The 25,608-nt window shown below is 40.5% G+C and overlaps 1 protein-coding gene across 1 annotated transcript; it reads right to left on the bottom strand.

Annotated features, from left to right (window-relative positions):
- Positions 1 to 318: 318 nt before the first annotated feature.
- Positions 319 to 23,270, bottom strand: LOC307249517 (protein SSUH2 homolog). Its single transcript, XM_080026274.1, has 12 exons — positions 23,177 to 23,270; positions 20,486 to 20,566; positions 20,331 to 20,406; positions 19,776 to 19,905; positions 17,493 to 17,553; positions 13,968 to 14,089; positions 11,805 to 11,867; positions 11,514 to 11,593; positions 6,062 to 6,154; positions 3,514 to 3,619; positions 3,033 to 3,140; positions 319 to 2,034 (listed from the first exon to the last, which is right to left on the bottom strand). The coding sequence occupies exons 1-12, from the start codon at positions 23,187 to 23,189 to the stop codon at positions 1,894 to 1,896; spliced, it is 1,074 nt and encodes a 357-aa protein (XP_079882400.1). The 5' UTR covers positions 23,190 to 23,270; the 3' UTR covers positions 319 to 1,893.
- Between the last annotated feature and the right edge of the window lie 2,338 nt (positions 23,271 to 25,608).

Here is a 25,608-nt window from a genome sequence, read left to right as displayed (position 1 = left end):
CCATCTTGAAAATGAAGCCTTTCCGGAAGGTGTATTTTCCTAGATTTTTAGTATGTTTGTAAGCATGTCCAGAGGTACCAAAATCAGTTGAAAATTCCTTTGCAACATTTTTTCAATTTGAGATATAGCCATTTCAAGCTCCCCGCCGCCATTTCGGCCGCCATCTTGGAAATGAGGGCTTTCTGGGGGGTAGATTTTGGTAGACTTTTAGTATGTTATTCAGCACACCAAATACTACTGGAATCCATTGAAAAACCTTTTGTATCAATTTCTTTGGGGTTAAGCCCTTTTTTTCCCTAGATTGACTCACCTACTACTGAAGTCAGGAGAAAGCCGAGCTTTAGTTAAACAGAGAGCGCTCTCTAATGGAGCTTTGCTGTACTGCAGGAGGGCAGTTTGAAAGGGATGGGTTGGATATTCTTATCAAGGCATAAAATGTGGATTTCAGCTAACACTACACAAATCCCTTTGACTGAGAGTCAGAGCTTAGGAGAGGCAGTTTGAGAGGCTTTCATGGACGTAAGACATGACAGAGATACTTAGATCTTATAATGACATCAACATTTAAATTTCAGTACAGAAATTTAGAAAAGCCTTTGTAACATGGACATATGTAGACTGTAGTTTTGTAATATACATGGTATTTGTATTTATATTTATAATATTTATATATATATAGTAACTTACAATATACATGTATGGGTATTTATAATGTAATATAAATTGTTTATAGTATATATAATTGTTTATAATATTTGTATGTGATTATATTGATTATCTATAGATATATGTAGATATCTATATATATATACACAAAATTATTCTGTATTCATGTATATATGCATTATTATAGCTTTTTATTATACTGACATGTTAATAACATAATCTATCCAAGCCAAATTGATCTGTTAAGGGGTAGGACTAGATACGTTTTTTTACTTCCTCCTACCCCTTTTCGAGCATGTAGAAAGTGTCTGTTTTTTTTAATTCTATTTCTTTTTTGCTTTTTGTTTGTTTTTTATTTATTCATCTATTAATATTCAAACTTGGTTTTTTTATTGCTTGCATGTTCGAAATAAAGACAATCAATCAATCAATCAATTGTTATGATTTAAATTGCTATGATGACATGATGACTAAAGACTTTGTTGAGGTTTGCTTGTTGTTATTATATAGGCTGAATGTGACCGACTTTGGGTCGATTATTTAAGGCTGCTGCTTTTGACAGAAGACAGACAGTTCCGTTTCCTTGCTAAAAGTTAACTCTCTCATCCATAATAATTATTGCATTCTGCCTCTCCAGATGAAAGAGGATTTATCACTAAACTGCAAAACAAAATATAGACTGCAGGCCCTGCATCACACCAGACTTTAAACAGCAAAATATCACGACTAAATCAAGTATTTTCCATGTATTTCCCGGTTGAGGTTAATTGTTCGGTAAAAGTGTTACATAAAGAATATCTTCGGTTCGTGTTCATGGTGTCGGAGACATAGTGGTCAACAAACGCGTCAAAACAGGGACAAAACTGGAGTCCAAGGACTGAAAAGGCAAGACTATTACTAACTACAGTAATAGTATATGTTATGTAAACAGATACAATCTTTAATTTAGATAACAGTTTAGTTCTTGATTTCAATGATTACAATTATATCTAGATAAAGGTGTTACATTCTTGATATTAAGGTTAAACTTCAAGAACAACACTCCAGTTAACATCCATAATTTACTGTCATCTGGACGCCTGGAGGGCCTCACAGCGGAAAGTAAAACCGTAAAGACAAACAGATCAATACAATATCCCCAGGATGGTTTAGTTAGTTAGTGTGTGTGTGTGTGTGTGTGTGTGTGTGTGTGTGTGTGTGTGTGTGTGTGTGCGCGCGCGTGTGTGTCTACTGTAGGACACAGCAGCAGGTTGCTGGGTAATTCTCAGCGCTGACTTCATGCTCGTTGCCATAGACGTAGTAAGCGTGAAAGTCACTTTTCCACTTGTAGTTCACCTTAGTGATTGGGATCAACTCGACTTTCTGCCTCTGGAAGAAAAATAGCTGGAGTCAGGGTGTTGTTAGCCTGTAGTTAGCCTCACTCCATCAAACGTTCAAAGTTACACCTTCCAATACTTCAATACTTTTAAAAGCTCAATCTCAACTGACGACTTACTAGAAATGGACCAATACACTGCTACAGATACTGATTCCAATACCAGAGCTTTTTATTCTTCTTTTTATTATTATTAGAAGTAGTAGAATTGTTGTTATTTTTTACACAGGAATGCTGTATTTATTACATTAATGCCAGACATTCATAATTCTACAACCTTCCTGTTTCACTCAGAGCATCCACATTTTTGAGGGAAACAGACACAGATTTAGACTCGCTCCCTTGTATTTGCCTGCTTTAAAGCTGACCATTGGTTCTATAACAACAGGGATACTAAAAGTATGTTAATTAGGCAACACAAATCATTTACATTCATAAAAACTAACAAAAAACAAGAGCAGACTGTTGTAATGTAAAAGTCATTGAGGTTAGATCCTTTCTATGGCAAGAACAATAGCATACTACAGCAAAATCCCTGCCAGGCACCTTGGCATCTGTTACGGATTACAGACAGGAGGACTCACAGGAGGATTTGCAAATAGTTTTCCATGATTAAGGTTGCCACGGTAGTTGCTCTTACTGTTGAGGCACACACAATAATGTTACATACCCACCGGCCACTCTGTGTTTTTTCATTTAAATAAAAGACATAACAGCCATTTGTTTAATTTTTATGTATCAGCGGAAGGGCCCACATGAAAGTGTCCTTACCGAGCAATGGGAGAGCAGCTGAGTCAAATCACGTGACAGGAGAAGAGTTTACCAACAATAATTTTAGAATTAGATTTTGAGCACTGAGGATGAGCAGGGTAAACCACCAACAGCAACAATGCTTATTCCAACAGGCATGAACTATTTTAATAACCTATTATGATGCCTCTTCATCTTTGATTTTCACCTTAATCTGTCATTCGGCTGTCTGTGGACCTACCTGCTGCAGGATCCTGCCAGTCTGGGCATACTTGCTACTGTGGTCTCCGATCAGACGCTGAGAAGCCTCGGAGATGTCCGGGTTAGGGAACCCGAGCAGCGGGTAGAGCTGAGGAGACAAGACACAGACACTTACACACAGTACTGACCATAAAACAGACAGCTAACATTATCAATGTCCTTACAACATCCAACTTCACTTGTATGAGGTGAGATGTTTGCATGTTGTCAGTGATTTCCTTAATATTATATCATTATATATTATTAAATAAACTCATAAATACATAATGCTCCAACATTGTACAGTGTTTTCATTCTGTACAATTAAAATATGGGAGGCTTTACTTTGCTAGTAGTGAAGGATTGAGAGTCAGAGTTTCCTGCAGAATATATGACATCCTGGTTAAATAGTGCCTCCACTAACATGAGACACATTTAAGACATATACAATTAGGCGTATTAAGGTGTGTGTGTGTGTGTACCAGGTAGTTGCTGTTCTTAAACAGCTCCTTCCCGCTCACTGAGCGAAGATCATCCATCGTCAGACCACAGTTCTGCTCCACCATGTGATCATCTGTATGTGTAATCCTAAACAGATATATACACACATGAACACATGTATCCACATATATATACATAGAGACATACACACACAGAGAATGACTTGTATACATACAGTACATTATTTCATTGGTTTTATACATTGGAAACAGTGAACATTTTGTATTATCAAATTAAATTCTAATAATGGAGGTTTATCTTCATATCTTCAAATCGTGTTCCATGAGAGCATCGCTGCCAAAATAAATAATTTCATATGAAATGGCATTAAAGCCTTTAAACCAGGAGTCTTCAAACTTTTTCAACACAGGGACCCCTTGGTCAATAGAGAAACAGAACATGGACCCCAGATAAAAAGAAAACGTTTTGCATTTGAAGCCAGACCATAGGCTAATAATAAAATAATTTAAATCCCTTTTTAAAGAATTCATATACTATATTATGTTTACAAGTCAATTATTTGCATTTCTAGTTAATGGCATCACACAGGTAACACTGGGCTCTGTGTCATTACCCATGACCCAACAGCCATGGGAATAACTCTTTTTATTGCCTACTAAGGCTTGAAGTTTACTCAATATTCTTATTTTATTTCTTTAAACAAACATTTTTATGAACATTTTAAATAATTTTGGGGGATCTCCTGCAGTTCCTCCACAGAACGCCTAGGGGGTTGCAGAGCCCCGGTTGAAGATAACTGCCTTAAACCATTTGAACCATCTCCAAGGGCCTATCCGAAAAGTCCAATCTCCTAACCTATAAGCCTCCTTTCCTATGCCTTAACCCCTAAACGTCATCGGGGTTAAGGAGAGATGAAAGGTGCTTCCTATCGAACATAGGAAAGGACAGCGCTGTTTCAAATGAATTCGACTCCACTTTTCCTAACCGACGTGATTGCGCGACGGCGAGTATTGCTGACGTGAGTCTCCGAAAATTGACCACAACAAGCGCTCATTTGATCCATGCGCTCTTTTCATATTTATTTTAATCAGGTTGTCGCCAACAGAGTGAGAATCACTCCCATATATCCCAATTCACATGTGGAATAAAAAGAGGCTACACTTGTGTTGATGTTGAAATGAACTGCCCCCAGTAACTTCATTAAATGTGAAGTTAGTATTTTATTTTCTTATGGTGTAAATTATGTGCTACGAAAATAACTATTATGATGTTGGTCTTTTATCAGTTCTTTATTATCTTTAGTCTGTGTGTGTGTGTGTGTGTGTGTGTGTGTTTGTGTGTGGGGGGGGGGGGGGGTATTTAGCCGAGTTAAATCTTCCTCTCTTCTCCTCTCCTCTCTTCTGTTTTACCTCTCGTTCGTATTCGTGTAGAGTCGGTAAACTCCGGCAGTGGCCTGTTGCTCTAAATCTTGCCGCCATAAAGGCTTATGGGATACCACTATCTCCTTTCCTTTAGCATAGGTTGGTCAGGAGTAACCTATGCTAAAGGAGGGTTAAAGGATGAATCGAGGCTCCTTTCCTATGCCTTTCCTAAGCATTTGGAGAATTCGGATCACCTATCCGCCGAGTACTTCCGGTTCATCTCGATAGGAAAGGAAATTTCCTATGCAAAAAAAAGTTTTCGGATAGGCCCCAGGACCAACATAACTTCCTCAAAGACCTCTGAAACCCATTCAAGGATCCCAGGAACCTCCACTAGGTAGGGGAGGACGGGGGAATGCGAGACATCGGGTAATGTCACCCCCTGTATCTACAGTAGGCAATGGAACACATTTTTGGTCATGTGAGATATATGTTTTCAAGCCCCTCTCATTTCCCCTTGCCATGAAAGAGAGGACCTCATGGTGATGTAAGCATGTTTTTTTTTTTTTTTGTTGATTATGTTACTATTCCTACATTCATTTTGGAATATTTGGTTTTCAAGCTAGCTGTCAGGATTCTAACTGTTACAATTTGTGTTGTTATGGTAGTTTCAGAGTGGAAAAGGTAAGTGGATCAGTTTACCCCTTTGCTTTCTCTGGTCTGTCTCAGTTTACCCCACAGCTGGGGTAAAGTGAGACACAAGACAACTTTTTTTTAAAACAATCATATTTTCACTGCCATTTGTCTTGAATGAATTCTGCTAATGCCAATTTCTAGGAAACATCCTGAATTAATGGGAAATGTGTACATTTGACTGATAAATCATTTTAGCTCGCTTAGAGGGGAGCAAATGTAAAAAGTGTCTCACATTACCCTGTTCTCCCCTACCTATTCCATCAAGACAGTGTGGGGGATGAACCAGTTCATTGTGTTTAGAGAGCAATAGAACGGGTTCTCGGCCAGGAGAAATGGTTTCAGAGCAGAACCAACATGAGCCTATAACTCCTACTAGGTTTGCGTTGGAGGAAAGGGGACATCTTCAAGTACCTCTGAAATCCCCAAGAACCCTTTCAAGTTTCTTAAGGAGGGCTGGAACATCATCAGGGCCATTGTACACCATTGAAACATTTGTAGTGTATTTACTCACCACTCCACTTTGAGGTTGATGTAGGTCAGCAGTTGACGTTTTCCTTCACAGGTTTCGCAGTCCTTCGATCCCCTAGAATCGCACACTGAACACCTACACACAGGTGTACACACATAGGACAGTGTAATTTAAGGTTTCTAATTCATTTACTCTGACTGCTTTTAACTTGTTATCCTGTAGAACATTTTTCAAATGATCAAGATTCATTCGCCCTTTAATTTTAAATTCAGGGATTATACTCTCTCAGAAAATTATGCAGGAATTAATCAAGTGTTACTGTTTTTTCTTTATCTCCTACAGACACATCAGAGCTGTCTAATGTTCCTACTAATACATACTAAACATCCTATGGCTGCTACTTGACATTAAAGCGTTCAACTGGTCTAACATTTTATTGTTGGCTGCACTGTAAACAGATACACCAGCTGCTCCTCTCAGTAGTTGCATAACAAGCGTTTACTGTTACTGTAATAGCAACCACAGGTTTTGTCAAATCAACCCGGACAAAAACTTCAAAAGCCATAGTTCAGTGTTTTTTTTTTTGGCATCGTGTCTTCAGATTAATCTAAGGGGTGATAATAGGACAGAGCCGGCCCAAGCCTTCATGGGGCCTAAGCGGAATATGATTAGGGGGCCCCTCTCCAATGATAACGCTGTCCGTATTGACTTTTGTTAAATGTCACTCACACACCCAGTGTTTTCCGCGAGTGCCTCCAATGTCCAGCTGGGTGAAAATAGAAGCCAGCCGAGATCCTGCCCCTCCTAGAGGGGTCCGGGGGTATGCCCCCCCGGAGATTTTCTTTACCTTCTTAAAGTGATATGCATGAATCTGGTGCACTTTGAGAGGAACATTTAGAGGCTAAATATGAGGAATTCTTTGGGAACAAATAATTTGGAGACATTGGGTCGGATGAATTAGAAGCAATTGAAGAAAGACACATGGATTTTCCATAAAAATATTAATTTAAAATAAAATATTATGGAGGGTCCTCTGGGTTGGGCTTGGAGCTCTTTATCTTTTACGGGAAATACTTCTCTGTAATATAATGAATGCATTTAAATTAGAGGTGGGCATAGATTAATCTTTTTAATCTAGATTAATCTAGATTAATTTTGGAATTAATCTAGATTAATCTAGATTAAAATGGCTCATTTGAATTCAATCATAATATGTGTGTGCTCCCTAAATAATGACTCAAAGTAAGTCTTTGAGAACGTGTTTCTCAAGCCAGGTGGCGCATCAGACCAGGGGCTCATCTGCTTGAGGAAGCTGTTCTACTATGATAATTGGTGATGAAAATAAATAATGTTCAACAAGATGTTACTTAGTAACGCGTTACCGGCATCGGACCTCTTTTTTCAGTAACGAGTAATCTAACGCGTTACTATCTCCAAACCAGTAATCAGATTAAAGTTACTCATCAAAGTCACTGTGCGTTACTTTTTCTGTAATTTTCCTTAGTGAAACATTTTACATAACTGCACAAATGACTGCGATTGCGATTTTATGCAAATAAATGTGCACGCATGTGTCTCTAAACGCTCCAACTGCTCCAACCGCTCCTCTCGTCTTTTTGGTAGCGCCCCTCTCTGACATGCAGCGTGTGTGTGTGCGCCTGTGTCTGTGTCTGTGTGTGTGTGTGCAGCAGCATTACGGCCGAACTGTGGCGCAAAACAAAGTTTTCCCCCCGATGAAATATAGCGTCTGCTAAGGGGATATTTAGGATTCGGGTACGGTGACGTTGAAGAGATAGAAGTGTTTAAAACTTGGAAACTTATAGTCACGTGGCGACCGGTGGCCACACACACCCACCCTGCGTTCCAATACCCGATTGTGTCGTGGGCAAGTGATGGAGAGAGAGAGCGGCGGGTGTGTGAGAGAATAAAGGCTCCTCAAGTGTCAACAACGGCCCCCGGCTATTATTATCTCCCCTGAGCCGAACAGGAGGTGGAATAAGAGATTAACGGCGATATTTTTTTTATCGCCGATAAGAGTCTGGCGTTAACGCAGCACGTTAACGCCGATAACGGCCCACCACTAATTTAAATGCAGTGAGAGGAACGAAGCAGAAGAACTCTGTTGTCCAGCTATATATTTTTTTCACAGATGAGAGGCTGAAATAGGCTATAGACTACACACAACTGGCAACTGGGAGCAGCCCAATTTCCAAATGTTTTTAAATAAACTCAATACACACTGTGCATGGATGTGAACATGACGTGATCAGTTAACCTCGGATTACCTCCCAGATGAACTGATTCAATTATTAAGCTATTAATTATCTAGACCAGGGGTGGCCAACCAGTCAGAGACAAAGAGCCACATTTTGTACTGTGTTACTGCAAAGAGCCACATCGTACACACGGGTACACACAGTGGCGATTCCAGGAAATTTTGACTGGGGGTGGCCAAGGTGGGCCACAGAGTTAGAGTGGGGTGGCCATCGCACCCCTGAATGAATAGCATGTGATATGCTGTACAACCAATTCAAAGATGATTTATAATCCCAAATGCCCAAATCATGTTAGTATCCATTGTAATGTTTGTCAGAAAACTAAACCCCTGAAGGGGGGTCTGGGGGCATCCCCCCCCAGAAGATTTTTTTGTGTTTTTAACATGTAATCTAAGCATTCTGGTGCATTCTGGCGAAGATAATAAAGGAAAAAGTCAATATTTATTTCAGCTCAGATGAATAGTAAAATTAGCAAGACAACATAACTTGCTAGCAGCCAGATGCCTAACAACTGCACAGAGGGACGGATGACCACTAGCTTTTGACCAAATATCTTGCTAAAAAAATAAACCTTTATTTATGAAAGTCTGCCCTTGCTAAGAACATGTTACACTCGCTAACTACAAACTTTAATTTTTTTATTCAGATTTCAAAAATCTGCTGGGACACGTGCCTATACACATGCATGGGTGGCACATGTCACAAGCACACTTATGCTGTTTTCAAGACCTTTGCTGACCAGAGACCAGTTCTAGTGGCCACAGTCCTACCATTAATTTAGTAATTGAAAATTGCAAACTGATCTCATATCAGTGGATTGGAGTGTTTGTGTGATGAACTTGGCAACTACCTATCAAAAAAAGTTAAGAAAGAAAAAAAAATACATATCTCTGAACTAGGATACATATCAGGAAAAAAATGTAATTAAAAAAATAAAATGAAAATAAAAAATAACATTTGAACTGGGGTGGCCAGTAAGATTTCAGGGGGGGGGGGCGTTTTTATTTTCGCGGGGAGCTTGCACATGCATGCACAAGCATTATTTATTAAAAAAAAAAAAAAAAAAAAAAAAAAAAAAACAGGGGGCCCCACACTAGGACTTGAAACGGGCCCCCAGATCGTTAAGGCCGCCCCTGTGATAATGACAGGACTGGACTCCTACAGTACTAAAGACGACAGGGCAGTCATTTTCAACAATGAACATTGTGTGCACTGCCTCACACACAAACTCTCAGTTCAACCAAGTCCACAAACAAAAATATAACAATTTAAAATAGCGTTTTTCTCTTACTATGCATGTTGCTTTGTGGGACTTACTTTTAGCATGGAGAGAGCTGAAGTGGCGCCGAAGATTTGAAGCCTTGAAATGCGCAAATGACACCTGGCATATAAGGCAGAATGGCCTGCCATAACATTCAACAAAAAATATGAACTCTCCCACTCTGTTTCGGAGCGAACTTGACACAAATAGTTTACTCACGGAAAACCTCCCTCCAAGCTGAGCGGGCAGTTTTATGTTGCGTCCGCACCAAACGTTTGCGAACGTTATGTTGCGTCCTCAATTAAACATTTGCGAACAGGCATACACATAGGGCCTACACATTAATAAAATAAAAAATTAAATAATAGACAACATGTAAAACGAACGTAAGAGCCGCATGAAACGTTTGCGAACATGCACACACATAGGCCCACACAAAAAAAAAAGTATAAAAAAAAAAAAATACATATATAGGGGAAGGTGGGGTGATTTGTGCAACTTTTTACTCAAAGTGATTTTAAAGTCAGGCCTTGACAGTTATGTCTCCAACTCAAATATGTACATATATTTCAGGATGTTGTGCATCCCTGGCAATAAAAACTTTGGATCTGGAATAAACTGTTTAAGAAATATAGCTTTCGGAAAAAAAGTTGTCTTGTCGTGGGGTGATTTGTGCGTCATTGTGTCACAATGACAAAGTCACCATCATCATCTTTCTGGCCATCTGAACTCTCATCAGTGGTGTCGTTAAGTGGAATTGAGATGTCACCCTCTTCTGAGCTACTGTAGACAATCACTTTCTTTTGGTGACCAGCGTATACAGCCATGCCACTGGCACAACTCTCAGAAATGTACTTTGCACTAGTTGCTCCGTGCTTGTGGAACCAACTGCCACCTGACAAATGTGATTCCCCCTACATTTCTGCCTTTAAATCAAGGCTCAAAACCCATATGTACACCCTGGTGTTTCCTCCCCATTAACCTCTGCACTACTTACTTACCTCTGCACTACTATCTGTGTTTATGTGGATGTATGGGCTTTACGTCTTTTATTTTGGTTATTGTTATTTTACCTTCATTGTTTACCTACTGAATGCACTATGTACAGCACTTTGGACAGTGCAAACTGTCATAAATGTGCTTTTATAAATACATTTTACTTACTTACTTACTTATAACTCACCCAGGCCCTTGCGCACAAATCACCCCATCCCCAGAATTTTGGATAATAGGCATGATGCAGCAATTTAGGGTTGACATTGTGCTAACTATATAGACTCAAAGTATAGCATACCAAAGCACTAAAACATGTGTCAAATGTTTTCAAACGTGTCTATAATTGTTCAGACACAATAATCAAAAAACCTTGATCATGGAAATTTTACTTTGAAAGGCAAAACACAGTTTTTTGAGCTTAAATGTGCTTATATCTTATTCCTTGTGTCTCCCTTCTTTACAGGATGAGTCAAATGGATGGCTCTTCTTAAATATGTGGTCACATTTCCAATTTCTTCCACGGTTTTCTAGAAACAAGGGGTTTTGCAACTTCCAAAATGCACAAATCACCCCACCTTCCCCTATATATAATCACATAATGTGATATGAACTGAAGAGCCGCACGAAGCTGGGCAAAGAGCCGCATGCGGCTCGCGAGCCGCGGGTTGGCCACCCCTGATCTAGACCAACACATTGTATTACTTTTTTTGTATGATAACTTATAATATGATGTAAATATCAAACACACAATGTGGCCCTGGCGTTCGGGGGCCCTAAGCAACCGCTTAGTTCGCTAATGCCTCGGGCCGGCTCTGTAATAGGATATGAGTGACAAAGTATCTGCTATCTGCTACCAAAAACGTGTTTTTGCAGTTTTACCTAATCAGGCCTCTTTTCGGATAAGAAAAATCTAAGAAGGGAGTGTCCTTTGAGAATGTGACCCCCCACCCCTCTTAAGGACCTGTCTTTGCCTGTCGAGTCACAGCGAGTGCAGTTCTCATTATCCTTAGTCCCGGAGCCGTTACACACCCAGCACGGTTTCTACAGAGAGATACACAGAGTGACACACATGGTTCATTAACATGGAGAGTTCTAGTGTAAAACCAAATTCATCAATCTACTCCATCCTAATTTTATAACTTCACATCATCAAAATGTTCCTGTCTTCAATGTTGGTCTCTAGGTGTTATGTTATGTAAACAACAACAAATTATTATTACTGAATGATTTCACAGCTTCAAATTCTCCTTACATATCCATTTCCATGGCACTCATCACATGGCATCATCCCTTGGGCATGGCAGCTATGGCAGTCCTACGAACACAGACACGCACATGGTTAAAAATAACTTTAATGGTGTAGTGGTTAGAGCGCCCCCCAACAGAGGCGCAGTCCTCAGAAGCATCAGACCACGGGTTAGAATCCGGTTTGTGGTTGTTTTCTGCATGTCATTACCCTCTCTACCCCATTTCATCTATGTCTCTCCAAAGCTATCCAATAAAGCATAAAAATGCCAAAAAATAATCTTACAAAAACAAAAAAAACTTTACCGTCTGCCGGACTAACACCTACAGTACACACAGAAGTTGACAGAGTCATCCTCATCTGAATCCTGCTCTCTGATTGGTTGTCAGTTATCTGTTAGAGTCAAACATAATTGCGCTCAAGAGTTTAAAATTACCCTGCGCGAAACAGTAGCAACATAAACAAAGCCACACTATATAAGCAGCTTAACCCAAGAACTGCTAGAAAAACCTGTAGAGCCCACTCAAACAATGGAGTCACCTCCTCAAGGATCTCATGGAATTTAAGGAGCCCTGGAGCAAATTGGTTACTGTACATATTTGCTGTAAAATTGCAATGTCGCTGGTTTAATTCCTTGTGATCTTTGTTGCATCTCATTCCCCTCTATCTCTCTCCCTATGTTTCCACTCAGCCTCTCAGCTTTCAATCTGTCCATTAAAAAGGTGAAAATGCCCCCCAAAAATATCATACGTAAAAATAAAATATCAGGGGCATCATTTATAACGGTGTGCGTAGAAACCATCCTAAAACATTGCGTCCGCACAAAGCCAAAAATGTGCTGCGAAAAAAAAATCTGATTTATAAAACTGCGCGCACAGTTGCACGCAATCTTCCGTTTATAAATACCCACCTGCGGTGAATTGTGCGTGGACGATCTCCGCCCGTGTCATCCCACTTCACCTCCCAGTTTCATCCCACAATCTACCATAAATGGCGAATGCTAAATAGCTCTGGAATATGGTGACGCTCTTAATAAGCACGGAATTTTGACTGACATGAGGAGAACTGGGAGGTGACCGGTCGCAAAGACAGCGACTAGGAAGGAAGAAAGCCCGTGCCATGCGCTGCGGTAACTGGCACACACACACACACATGCACACACTCACACACGCGCACACACACACACACACACACACACACACACACACACACACACACACACACACACACACACACACACACACACACACACACACACACACACACACACACACACACACACACACACACACACACACACACACACACACACACACACACACACACACACACACACACACACACACACATCATGATGGCACAGTCTTTAAAGTCTTTGTAAAGCAGTTTCGCCCAACATTGTACTGTATGAAATATCACGTATTAGCCTACCTGTAGGACTATATGTAGGCATATATAAAATGTGGTGTGAGAAGTGAAATAATGCATTAGCCCATAGTCTATTCCAGGGCATTGTTTCCGTCCCGTGGGATCCACACATTTCCAACAACGCCAGATTATAGTTTAAACTTCCAGGGTAAATTGTTTTGCAGGGAAAAAGATGTATGTAATAATTTGCTAAATTCACTACATGATTTTATCTAACGAAATATACAGTTTTAATTAATATTTTTGGCCTTTATTTAGTTCAAAACTATTTTAAAAACACCGCCTAAAATATAAATTATTTGCTCTCCCGCTGGCCACTCACGGACACACCTCCCGAATTACGCACGGTCGAAAGTTGGCGTGGGAATACGCACACTTCCCCGCAAAGAATGCTTTTATAAATACCAACGTTTGCCACTGCACATTTTGCCGCACATTTCTGCCCGTCTACACAAGGTTTTTGTGCGCCGCAAGCTTTATAAATGAGGCCCCTGGACAGTTGGTAACTCAATGCCTCCAAAAAAGATCATAAACACATTTTCCATGACCTCAGGAACATGTTGAAAACTCTTGTAATATCTTAGATAACTTCTGCAACTGATCACTTGAAAGTTCTTGAGGCGTCAAACAGGGAACCCTGCTCTCTGATTGGGTGTCAGCTGAATGTTTAACTAAAACATAGCACAGGTCACCAGTTTGACCTCTACTCTAAATCCGTAATAACTCCAGTCAACCAATCACCTTGATGGAGGAGGTAAAGGGCACGCGGATCTCCTGCTCCTGGTCGGTGAAGAAGCTGGGAGGCGTGGCCTGGATCTCCCAGGGCCGGGGGGCGGTCTGAGTGTAGAAGTCAGCCGGCTCACCTGTCAGTCACACAATAATGACACAATGATAAGACACTATCCAGTTGCATTGTGGGAAATGTAGGATTGAGTGTTTTGGGAGTCTCGTTCACACTAGGGACAAAAACTCTGTCCCTATATTAGACTCTGCAGTAAAATAATGTAATGTTCTTCTTTCAATCTTTCTCTCACACCTCTAACAATGTTATGGACATTAAATGCTGGATCACAGGAGGATCATTGGTGTGTTCAAGGACACACCAATGATGCTACTTCTTTGTTATTGTTAAAGTTGTTGAAAAGTGACCCTTTTAACTGTAAAGAAACAAACATATTTGTGTCAATATGTCATCAGAATATATTAGTTTTTGATGTTCTGACAATAAAAGCTGTATACTACTAGCCTGGAAATCCAGACCCTGATATCTTGAACGATAGAGGGTCTGGCCACAATCAATAGTAATTTCCAACTCAAGGGGCGGCTCCTACTCCTGCATTTCAAATGCCACTGCACGCAATTGGATAGCACTACAACCAATCAGAGCGATGCACAAGGTGACGTATTAAGCCCTGTTCGTTTAGCGAACAGCTGTTAAACTGTTAAATTAAACGTTTGCCGTGGTCGGTGGGCAAAACAGAACATTCCACTTACTTGCTAATGAAAGATTTGAGTGCCGTCTTCCAAATCATAAAGGGTCGAGGCCAAAGCAGTCTCAAACTCACACAACATATCCGCAGCCATCTTTGATGTTTACTATCACGGCTTCGACGTCGCATGCACGTCACTGTCGTCATCCAGTTACGTCCGCCCCAGAGAACCATACAAAGGGCTCTGGCCCACCCATATTAGATAGAACCAATTGAAACGTGAGCCTGGATTTCTGGTCTTTCTGAAAAAGCTTCAATGGAGAGTCTCCAGACCAACAGGCGCAGCAAATTTAATTTGCCAGCGCCTAGTGGCAGGTCTGGGAATGCCAGGCTAGTATACTGCAGTATATGTCTAACCTTCCTGAATTTCCCCTTTATATTTAAGTTCTATAATTAAAATCAGTATGGTATCCTACTTCAAAAGATTCGGAATGTAGTTAGTGGAAAACTGTACATCTCCAGTAGCGAATTCATGAGAGATCTGTGTAAACAAATCTCTAGCCAATATCGTCACCACAAATGTACAACAGTTCCTCTTATCATCATATTAGATTGAAAAACAACCTGCCTCTCTTTCCATAACCCATTGGTTTAAAACGAAAGACTGATACCTCACTAAACCTGCAGGAACAAAACACGATCAATGAAGTCTTGATAGCATTTCAGTACACCTAGTGTTTCCCGCACGTTCACTCAGCAGCGGCGTAGTGAACGTGCGCCGCTTCTATAAAAATCCTTCTCCTCCGCATTTTCTATTTTTTTTTTGTACGTAGCACCTTTTAGAAAATGGGCAGCGCGTAACGTAAATTGCGCAACACGAGGCACATCATCACGTAGCCAACATCTAAGAAGAAGAATAACCTAACAGCGAGTGTGGCAGTTGTTGGCAGGTAGTAGCCTACACGGTTGCAAAGTTACATTGATTCCAGCAGCGAGTGAAGCGGAAGAGCGAAGTGTAGCGGAGGAAACTGGTGAATGTAGCTTACCGCGCTGATTTGCACACTGGTTTCACTTCAGAGGTGTCGGCCAGAACACCATTTATGGCCAAAAACGTCAGATTATAAGCATGAGACTAGGAGAGGAGGAGTTGGGTTTATCCGCTCTTTATTTTCTTCTCTTTCACAGACACAGCAGCACACAGATCGCGGTAAAAGAACAAAGGGTTTAACTCCGCTCCTGATGAGACGTTGGAACAGCTGTTATTGCGACCCGCGAATCGCAGCCGTTAAAACATGCATAAAACTATAACTTAGAACAGCAATCTTACTCACACACGGGTGATTCCACAACTCAAACAAACATGTACAAACTGTAGAATGATCGCTACATGCACGCTCGCACATCTGACCGAGCGAGAGGAGAAAGGAAACTACTAAAAAGACTCTCCAGCCGACTGACGTCACGGCCCTAACTGACAGCTACCCACACTAAACAAAACACAACTTAACACACTGTAAGAAGTATTAAACAATGTAACCTATAACTTAGTCTTGACTCCCAAGACTAAGAAGAAGTGTTTTAAGCAATAACAAGCTTAATCAATGTGCCTTTTTGTGTCATATCAATAATTGTGAGATATTTTTAGCTTTTTTACTGTCTAATTGATAATTTCCTACATTCAAACGACATCAGTGCAGCACACATATTCTTATAGTCCAGGTTGTGGCCCAAATAAATGATAGCTTGACAGCTATGCATTTTAGGGGTGATGAATGCAATCTTAATAAGAGAATAAATCCAGGCAAACCAAAACATCTAAAAAATGGCTTAGGGCTCAGAGGTTAAAAGGCTGGTACAAGCTCTTAAGGGATGCACTGTGCACAATATATACATAGTTAAATAATATATATTACATTTGCAGATGAGTCTAAAAAGCTGGGTGAAAAAGAAAGGCAGACAGGGACAATGGAGGAGCTGAGGTTAGTGAAGCAAATTAGGGAAGCAAACTTTCAAGCTAATGAGAATTTTGTTTTGGATTTGAATGCATAATGCTAGGTGATATTATTTGAACATTACAAATACATGTATAGGGTAATTTGAAGGAAACAAATACGATTTCTAGCATTTCTTACTTGTTTAAGTGCTCAAGTTTATTACAGAAAATATAGGTAGACCAAGTAAGGGAGGAAAGAGAAGTGACAGAGAAGCAAGGAGAACGAGAGAGGGAGAGGGTGCAGTGGTAGATTCTGAGAGGTGTTTTGCCCATGATTGCAGGAGATTTAATTTTTGAACAATGTGTCTTGTGTAAAAAACAGTGTGTAGTGTTTTGAAAGAAGTGTGTTGGAGAATTTCAAACACAATGCAAAGCACTTATTGTGTTTGTAGGGTTGGTGCTTGTGTTTTGGGCATGGTCACCAAAGTTAGAGGTTGTGATGCTTTGGGCATAGCAACCACTTTTAGTGTTTAAGCATTAGGCAAAAATCTGTAAATAAATTGTGCAAATTATTTTTGCGTTGTGGCATTTTTTGTTTAAATATTAATTTCTATACAAAAATGTAAAAATCTGTAAGACACAAAAGGCAAAGTTACAACACCAATAATCCTATCTACAGTAATACACAGGACTGTGTGAATAGGATTTAAGTGCATATTCTCCTCTCAAAGTGCACCAGATTCATGGATTCCAATGTACAGGGTACAAAAAAAAATCGGCCGGGGGGCATGCCCCCGGACCCCCCTAGAGGGTTCGGGGACCACAGCACCGCTGCTGAAAAAAATCCTGCGGGAAACACTGTAGGCTCATAATTAGATTCAACATGGATAAGCTTGTCTTTACCTTCATGCGGTTTGTGGGCCCATTCAGTCGACCTGGACTCAGTGAATGTCTCCAGTCGGTACTACGGAACAGAAAACAGGCTTTATATTATAATTAGGGCTGTCAAGCGATTCAAAAAATTTATCTAATTAATTACAGGCTCTGTGATTAATTAATCGCATACTTTTATGACACTTTTATGCCTGTTTATAAACGGCTGTATAGCCTACTACAGTTTGTTGTTTCTCTCTCTCGCTCTCCGTCTCTCGTAACTTCTGTCTCCTCCCCTCAGTCAGGTTTCGAACTAGCGCCGAATTTTTTCAAAAAAACAAGCAGACTAAATGACGACTTTCCATCTCCCACAACTGAGCCGATTCATTCACCATCGTCGTACTCATAGGCAAAAATATTGACACACACACACACACACACACACACACACACACGGCGGGTGTCCGTTTATGCAGAGACGAGACAGCTAGCAAACACAATTGAGACACACGGAGGAAGATTGAGAGATACTGTTTTGAACCTACATTGTTGCACCCACTAAATCAATAATGCACAGACACTGCGGAGAATAAAGTAAGATGTCTTCCTACCTTCATGCTTATTTGCCCGAAGCATCCCATAAACCGTCCATAGAGCCCTCGCCCCCTTTCCCCTGCTTCTCTCTTTACTTTTCTCCCTTCTACCCGTGCGGGCCGTGTAAGCAATTGGCTACAGGTGCAGCTGCGCAGCACTTTTGCACCGTGTCAAAGGGCATTATAGAAGTGCGATTAATCTGCGTTAATTTTTTTAATCGCGTTAATTTTTCTGTGATTAATTAATTGAAGGTGGGGTTGAGAGTTTTTTCACTGTAATATTTGGCAAAACTGTCATAATAGCCATTCAGCTATATGTAGGTGAAGTGGTCTGAAAATATTTTTTCATCACTTTGCTCCCCCTGCCTCTGTGTGCTGCCCCCAAAAATTGCCACCGCTCATGTTCATTTTGACCAATCAAGCGAGGCTCAGATTCTCCGTTCTTATTGGCTGTGGGACTGTCCGTTCACTTGGCAACAACGTTGATGCGTGAGTTGCATGAGCGTTCGCGACCCTAGCAGTCTGACACTACTGTTTGGCCCTACTACAGCGGACAGCGAATAGCAATGTCTTCGCCAACGAACTATATACTATACTATCTATGCAACGAACCCTCAATTTACCATTCCCTGGATACCAACAACGAACACGGTGGGAGGACAGTGTGTACACAGAGGCTGAGAAACACCGAGGAGGAAATGTATTTGCGGGCGGCTGTTGATGAAGCCGCTCGGGGTTAGAAGACGTGTGGAAAGTGAGCCAGGAGAATGGGCTTCCTGGTTAATTCAGTGAATATGTGCGGCTGTGCTTTAGCCGATAAACCAAGTTAGCACCGGTCGGATAGCATTAGTTAACTCACCCGGTTGTGTGTAGCCACCACCTCCATATAATGAACCAAAACATAATGGCTAAGTCCGGGGAACTTTCACGAAAAGTACAGCGAAGCACCGGTGTTTATCTACGCCAGCCACGGTCCCGTCACAGCCAGGTATGGTAATGGTTGATTAGGGGAATAAATATATCGGGGGGGGGACACAAAATGATGAAGCGCCAGATTAGGAGCAACATGAACACGCATAGCTGTCGTTCGGAGGGAGGAGCTACAGCAGGTAGAGCGTTGGGAAAACAGCCGTTGGAATCCCAACGGCTGAAATTCTCAACTGCAGTTTTAACGCGTTAATTTGACAGCCCTAATTATAATGTTAAAGTTAAACATAATTAGGAAGATAACAGTAGCAAAAACAGTCATTAGTAGTCATTACAGCATATGTAGTTACAGACTTGACTCTTTTACACTTTACTTGGCGGTTAATAATGGGGGGAGGGAGGGGGGAGGCATTATCCACAATATTGGGACATTCACTTAAGACTGTCTCACCTGGGAGAGAGGGGGTTTACAGGCCTAACCTCTTTGTCTTGTTTGTCTTGCACTCTCACAATGGGACGGTCAGCTAAGAAAGCATTGTTGAAGTATGTGACTAGGGTGTGTCAAAGCTAAAACTCTGTGTTAAATTCCTATTACTAGGTCACATCGAATAATGTGTGGTTAGTCAGGTTTCAACAGCATTTCTTAAATTTGTGACAAGGTGAGTTTAGGCAAAAATAAGTTTCTGAATGCACATTGATTCAGCATTAGATCCGCTGATAGTGTCCGGCCTACAGAACCTGACTGGAGCTGCCTTGTGTAACAGCATCATGAACAGTGTGAAGATCAGCTCACCCTGTAGGTATTGTACGGCTCCATCTTGGTGATGACTCCGTCATTGGCAGGACTTTTACTGTAGCAGCAATGAGACGACGCAAAGCTCTTGAACGCCTCACGAGCCACATCCTCCGACAGGGAGGGGATGCTACAACACACACACAACCAATTAAACCATAAAACCCCCCAGAGGAAGCAATCTTTTCTTTTCTGCCAAACACTGAGTAACATGAGCATATTGCTGGCTGTGATTGGCAGGTAGCTACAGGCGCTGCCTATCTCAGGTGTGCAAAGGTTCATGGGTTGAAGAGCAACTATAACCCTGCATTCTATATCAATTACTTTTATTTTTACTTTACTTCATATTGCAGCTGCACTTAAAAAGTATGTACTTTGCATACAGTATGCATACAACTGTGATGCATGCAACATGTGACCGTGTGTACTGTGTAGTAAGACATTCTAGAAATTTTGGCAAACTGCTTTTGACATCATGCATTGGGACATCTTAAATCCTTGGGTGCTTGAATAGTATGGGTGCTTGAATGTAGGGTTGGCGTTGTCAGGTCTTACCTCCAGTCGTCAGGTGAAGGTCCGGGTTCGGGAGGACGTACAGGCTCCAAGGGCATCGGAGGGGGAAGGTAGCCTCCTGCAGCAACAACAACAAACTTTAAGTATTTGCAACAACCTGATGATAATATAAGGAGTTGATGGTTGTCTTCCTTTACCTCCTCCTGACAGAGTGCCTTCATAGCCAGGCACGTTGCCGAACATGTCGGCTGGTGGGGCGCTGGGGGGCGGGTACATAGCTTAAAAACACAACACAACAAACAGTTAACTTAATCAGTTATATACCTTACTACTTCAGAGTTCAAGACAGGTTTGAAGCTGCAGAGAAGTTGTTTTGAACACTTTGATATTATACCAATTCAGCTCTTCTGTACTGTATTATTTGTGTCACATTAAAATAGACTATTCTTTTCGTAGAAATGTTGCTACGATTTATTTGTATGCAGAAAATACATTATAGAGTTATAATCAATTGGTATCACTAACAATGGCTAACCCGAGAGGTGATTGCTAATACTTGTAATTTCCGACTTGTTTTATTGGAACTGCAGTCAACTCTGATTCTCCCAGTTCGTAATGGAACACAGCATGTGACCTAATCAATCCGTTCTGTTGCCATTTATGCAGGCGTTACCAGGACATTTTGACTGGGGTGGCCAAGGTAGGCACAGACCTAGAGTGGGGTGGCCATCGCAAACCCTGAATGAATGGCATGTGATATGCTGTATAACCAACGCAAAAATGATTTATAATCCCAAATCCCCAATTCATGTTAGTATCTGTAGTGTATTTTGTTATGACACATTTTAAGATTACTGTAGTGTATTATGATACTATACATTTTATATTAAGGCCTATACTGCTACAGAGCCGGACAAAGACAATGCCTCATCTGGCAGGGGGCAAAGTCAGGGATGTCAGCTGCTTGAGTGAGGAAACCCTCAAGGCTGACCTGTAGATCATTCAAATTTCACACAAAGGTGACTGTCTTGTGAGTTAATCAAAGACAGTCTGGCTAAGAGTTAACAGTAGTTTATTGACCCTGGCCATCATCATCATCATCAGCATTGTCTTGAAAGTTGCTGAATCAGACTTCTTGGCCAACGTCACATATCGACTCTAGGTGATGACTAAATTCAGGATGTCCCCTGGGGGCCAGAGGTTGCCCTCTGACCATTAGGGTGGAGCTGGTTAGGGTTAAAAGCAGCCACAATTCTGGAAAAAGTCAGGTCTCAAACTAAGGAACTCTTCATAGCTTTAGGTTGTATGCATGTACCTCTATTAGTTTTTTGGCTGCAAACACTTTAACTTTTTATTGGCTTCGTTTTGACTGCAGGATGAGTTTTGTTGCTTAAATAAAAGAATTGTTCCTGAGACCTCCTCATCCGCCTCAAACTGCGTCTTCTTCCATCAACTAACTACCAACGCCGGCTTTCTGAGTAAAGGACCAAGAAAATATACTGCATATCCATTGTTATGTTTGTCAGAAAAAAAACAGAAGATTTTTTTTTGTGTTTTTAACATGTAATCGAAGCATTCTGGTGCATTCTGGAGAAGAGAATAAAGGAAACAGTCAACATTTGTGTCAGTTCAGATGAATAGGGGCTCCAGTGGCATAGTGAATAGAGCGCGAACCATATGGGCTCCGGACTTCGTTGCAGTGGTCGTGGGTTCAAATCCGACCCATGGACCTTTACTGCATGTCATCCCCCCTCTCTCTCTTCCTCCCCATTTCAACCCTGTACTAGGCAATAAAGCCGGAAAATGCAAAAAAATAAATAATAATCGCATTTCAGATGAATAATAAATTTAGCAAAACAAGATAACTTAGCAGCTAGATGCTTAACAATTGGACTGAGGGAAGGATGACCACTAGATTTGTTATTGTTATGAGGGCTACTAACCAAATATCTTTCTAACAAACATAATCATTTAATAATGAAATTCTGTGGTGCCAGGACCTGGCTGATCCGACCCCATCAGCTGTGACCTGCGCCAGATACTGGCAGAACGACATCTGAGGTTGCAACGGACTCGAAGAAGGAAAAAAATTAAATTCTGCCATTACTAAGAACATGTTACACTTATAATATAGATCATTGAAATAAGCCTACATACACGCAACAAAAAAAGAAAATATAATTGTTTTTAAATTCAGATTTAAAAAATCTGCCCATACATGTGCCAATACACCTGCAAGGGTGGCACGCACACTTATGCTGTTTTTCAAGACCTTTGCTGACCTGAGACCAGTTCTAGTGGCCACAGTCCTATCATTACTGCAGTGTAGTAGTTGGAAATTGCAAACTGGTCAGGGGATTAGCTGTCATCATTGATTGATCAGTGTTTGTATGATGAACGTGGCCAACAACTAGGCTAGATCAGAAAAAAAGGTAAGAAAGAAAAAAATAAATACATATCATCTCTGAACTAGGCTATCGATCAGTAAAAAATATATATATATTTTTTTTTTAAACTTTCTAATTTACGCAAACAAAAATGTATTTACGGATTAGGCCCCTGATCTCTGTATGCCCCCCCCCCCCCCCTCCCTACAAAGGTTAGGGGCCTATAATGAGCCAGTCAATTGCTTATTTTTTTAAATAACGTTTTTCGGGGCCTTCAAAGATTAGGAGCCTATATTGAGACAATTTTTTTATTTTTATTTATTTTTTTGCCATGCGATCTACCCACAATGCCTTCGCGATCGACCGGTAGATCGCGATCGACGTAATGGGCAACCCTGGCCTAAAGCATGCAAACCCATAAGACACGAATAAGTTCACAATTTGAAAACTACACCCATGGGGTATCCTGCAAGTCAAGTCAAGTTGCGTGTTTCGTCTTACCTGCGCTGTTCATCCTTCAACAGGCTGATCCGAGACCAAATAACGACACCGGCAGCAAATGTCTCCGTTAGGTTCTCGTCCCCCGACACTTGCTGCAGCAAGTGTCCAAATTGCGACATTGAAACATACAACATCCGATGCTTCCTTCAAGGTAAAAGTCCCTTCTGGTTTTTCAGGTTTTTAAAGGTATAATTGTACTAGGCCTACTTAGAAGATGTAGATGTTTAATCACATAAGATGCACAATTTAAATACTAAAAAATTACGAGCTATAAATAAAGTTAAATTAGTCAAAAGTCAATATTTAAAATCAGTGCAGACTTTTAATTTGAAGGATACAGGAAAAACCTCAGTTTAACTTATTTTCTCTATAGATTGACTCCACTGTCTGCAAGAATGTTGACCACACCCCATGCCAACTCGAGTGCAGCTGAGCAGATATAAAATAGGCTACTGGAAAGTCCTAGAGGGCTGGTGAAAGTTCACAAGAAAAAACGAACAATGAGTGTTCCTGTGACAGGAATGACTAAACAATGTAAGATATATTTATTTAACACCTGTATTTAAACAGACAATATAATAGTAGGCTATTTCTAAATTCCCGTCCTCGTCGTGGGAGGGTTATCAGGTTTGAAACCTATCTGACTTTGACAGAGAACATATTCAATAAGAAAAAAAGGTCACACTGCACCTTTAACACATACTATAACAGGTCCTGGGGCTGCTTTCTGTATGTCAGACAAGTTTAGACAGCGTGTTTCTGAAAATAAATATTTCTCAGGAGCAGCTGCCCCGGGGATCATGACAGCTTATCTCATGACAGCACAGCCCCCCTCACCAGTGTGCAGCCATGTTGGTGGTTCCTTGTTCACACAGGGTAGGGTGTTTAAAACAGCTTGAGCCTGGGTGGACCAAGAGGCAGAGAGGAGCATCATTTCCCATCCAGGGTCGAAATTGTTTAATTCTGTACCTGATGCTCCTCTCCACTGAAGCATGAGAACAAAACTGGATAACGTAGCTCCATGCTTATCCCACAGTTCCCCCTGGGATATCTGGGGGAAAAGTGTGTAACAATGAGCTAAACATTTAAGATATTTTTTTTTTATCCAAAATAAATAAATAAAAAACTCTTGAGAAACAGAATAATGAATGGTTATGAGCTGGACCAGTGATTTTGTCTTTGTTTTTTTTCTTGTTTGTGGACTGTTTGACAGTTTTGATGAATCTTTACCCATTATTTTGTTATTGTATTGTCCAAAAGGGTGGATTTGTATTAGCTGACTGAGTATGTTCAATTAAGTTTTATTTTCTATGATTAATGTTTTCAAAAAAGAGGGGGAAGTAAGACCAGATTTTTTTTTACTTCTACTTATTCCTTCTGAACATGAACAATAGTATTTGAGTCGCTTATTTGTTGTTTATGTGTTGCTGAAGATTCAGCTTGTTTTTCTTTTAATTGCCTATTACTTGGTGCTTGTATTATTAATACATTGGCTAAAAGATCCATCAGACCCAACATTTGCTTTTTTGATTTTACAATTATTTAGGACCTAAAGATCAGGCCAATTAAGTAAAAATACTAACACCACATACTTAGAAAATACTTCACTAAAATTCTGCATTCAAAACCTTACTTTTGGAAAAATATTCAAGTATTTGCAGCAAAATGTACTTAAAGTATCAAGATCAAGGTCCGCATTTTGCAGTAAAATGTTCCCTGACAGTGTCTTCCCATTGTATCAGATTTTTTCGGGATTTACATTAAACTGCTGTAGATGGTAATATGAGGTGCCGTTTAGGCCCTGGATTAAATGCTTGCACATACACAACTTTTTTTCTTGAAGATACAATACCTTTTTTAATTTTCACATTAAAAGGTTGCAAGACAAAAGCATATGTGTGTATACTGTATAAGTGTATGTGTGAACTTTTCATGTGTTGAAGTGGTAAAAAGTAGTGTGTGTAAGGTGAAGAAGTATGTGCGAGGAAAGGTAAGATTAAGGCATGTCATGTCAGGTCTGGGGGTTAGATTTTTACAGCCGGCCCTGAAGGCATCCACCCACCTACAGCATATTTATTACAGCTACTGATTGTAATGTCTTGGTCTTGTTGTGTGTGGTTGACATTATATGCGATACTAGCTACAAGCTACTAGATACAAGCTGATACCTTCTTATCTGATATGAGTATAATAATAACTTGTTTTGTTGTGATTCCTGAGATATGTTGTTCTGCCCACACCACTACTCAGTTTCCAGTTCCTGGTCTCTAAGAAGGCTAATAATTATGCTGAATATAATTTGTCAACCTCTTCAGTGTCAAAACTATGGGATCCATTTATAGCCTAGTGACAAACAGTCAAAAAGGGCTTTATTTTTTTAGATGCCCCTGCCGGTGGTAGAACAAAACACAAGAATGTTTTTCTTCATCTAT

Source organism: Ammodytes marinus (genome assembly GCF_949987685.1).
Source record: "Ammodytes marinus genome assembly, chromosome: 4".
Lineage (NCBI taxonomy): Eukaryota > Metazoa > Chordata > Actinopteri > Uranoscopiformes > Ammodytidae > Ammodytes > Ammodytes marinus.
This window is presented reverse-complemented; position numbering and strand designations above follow the sequence as displayed.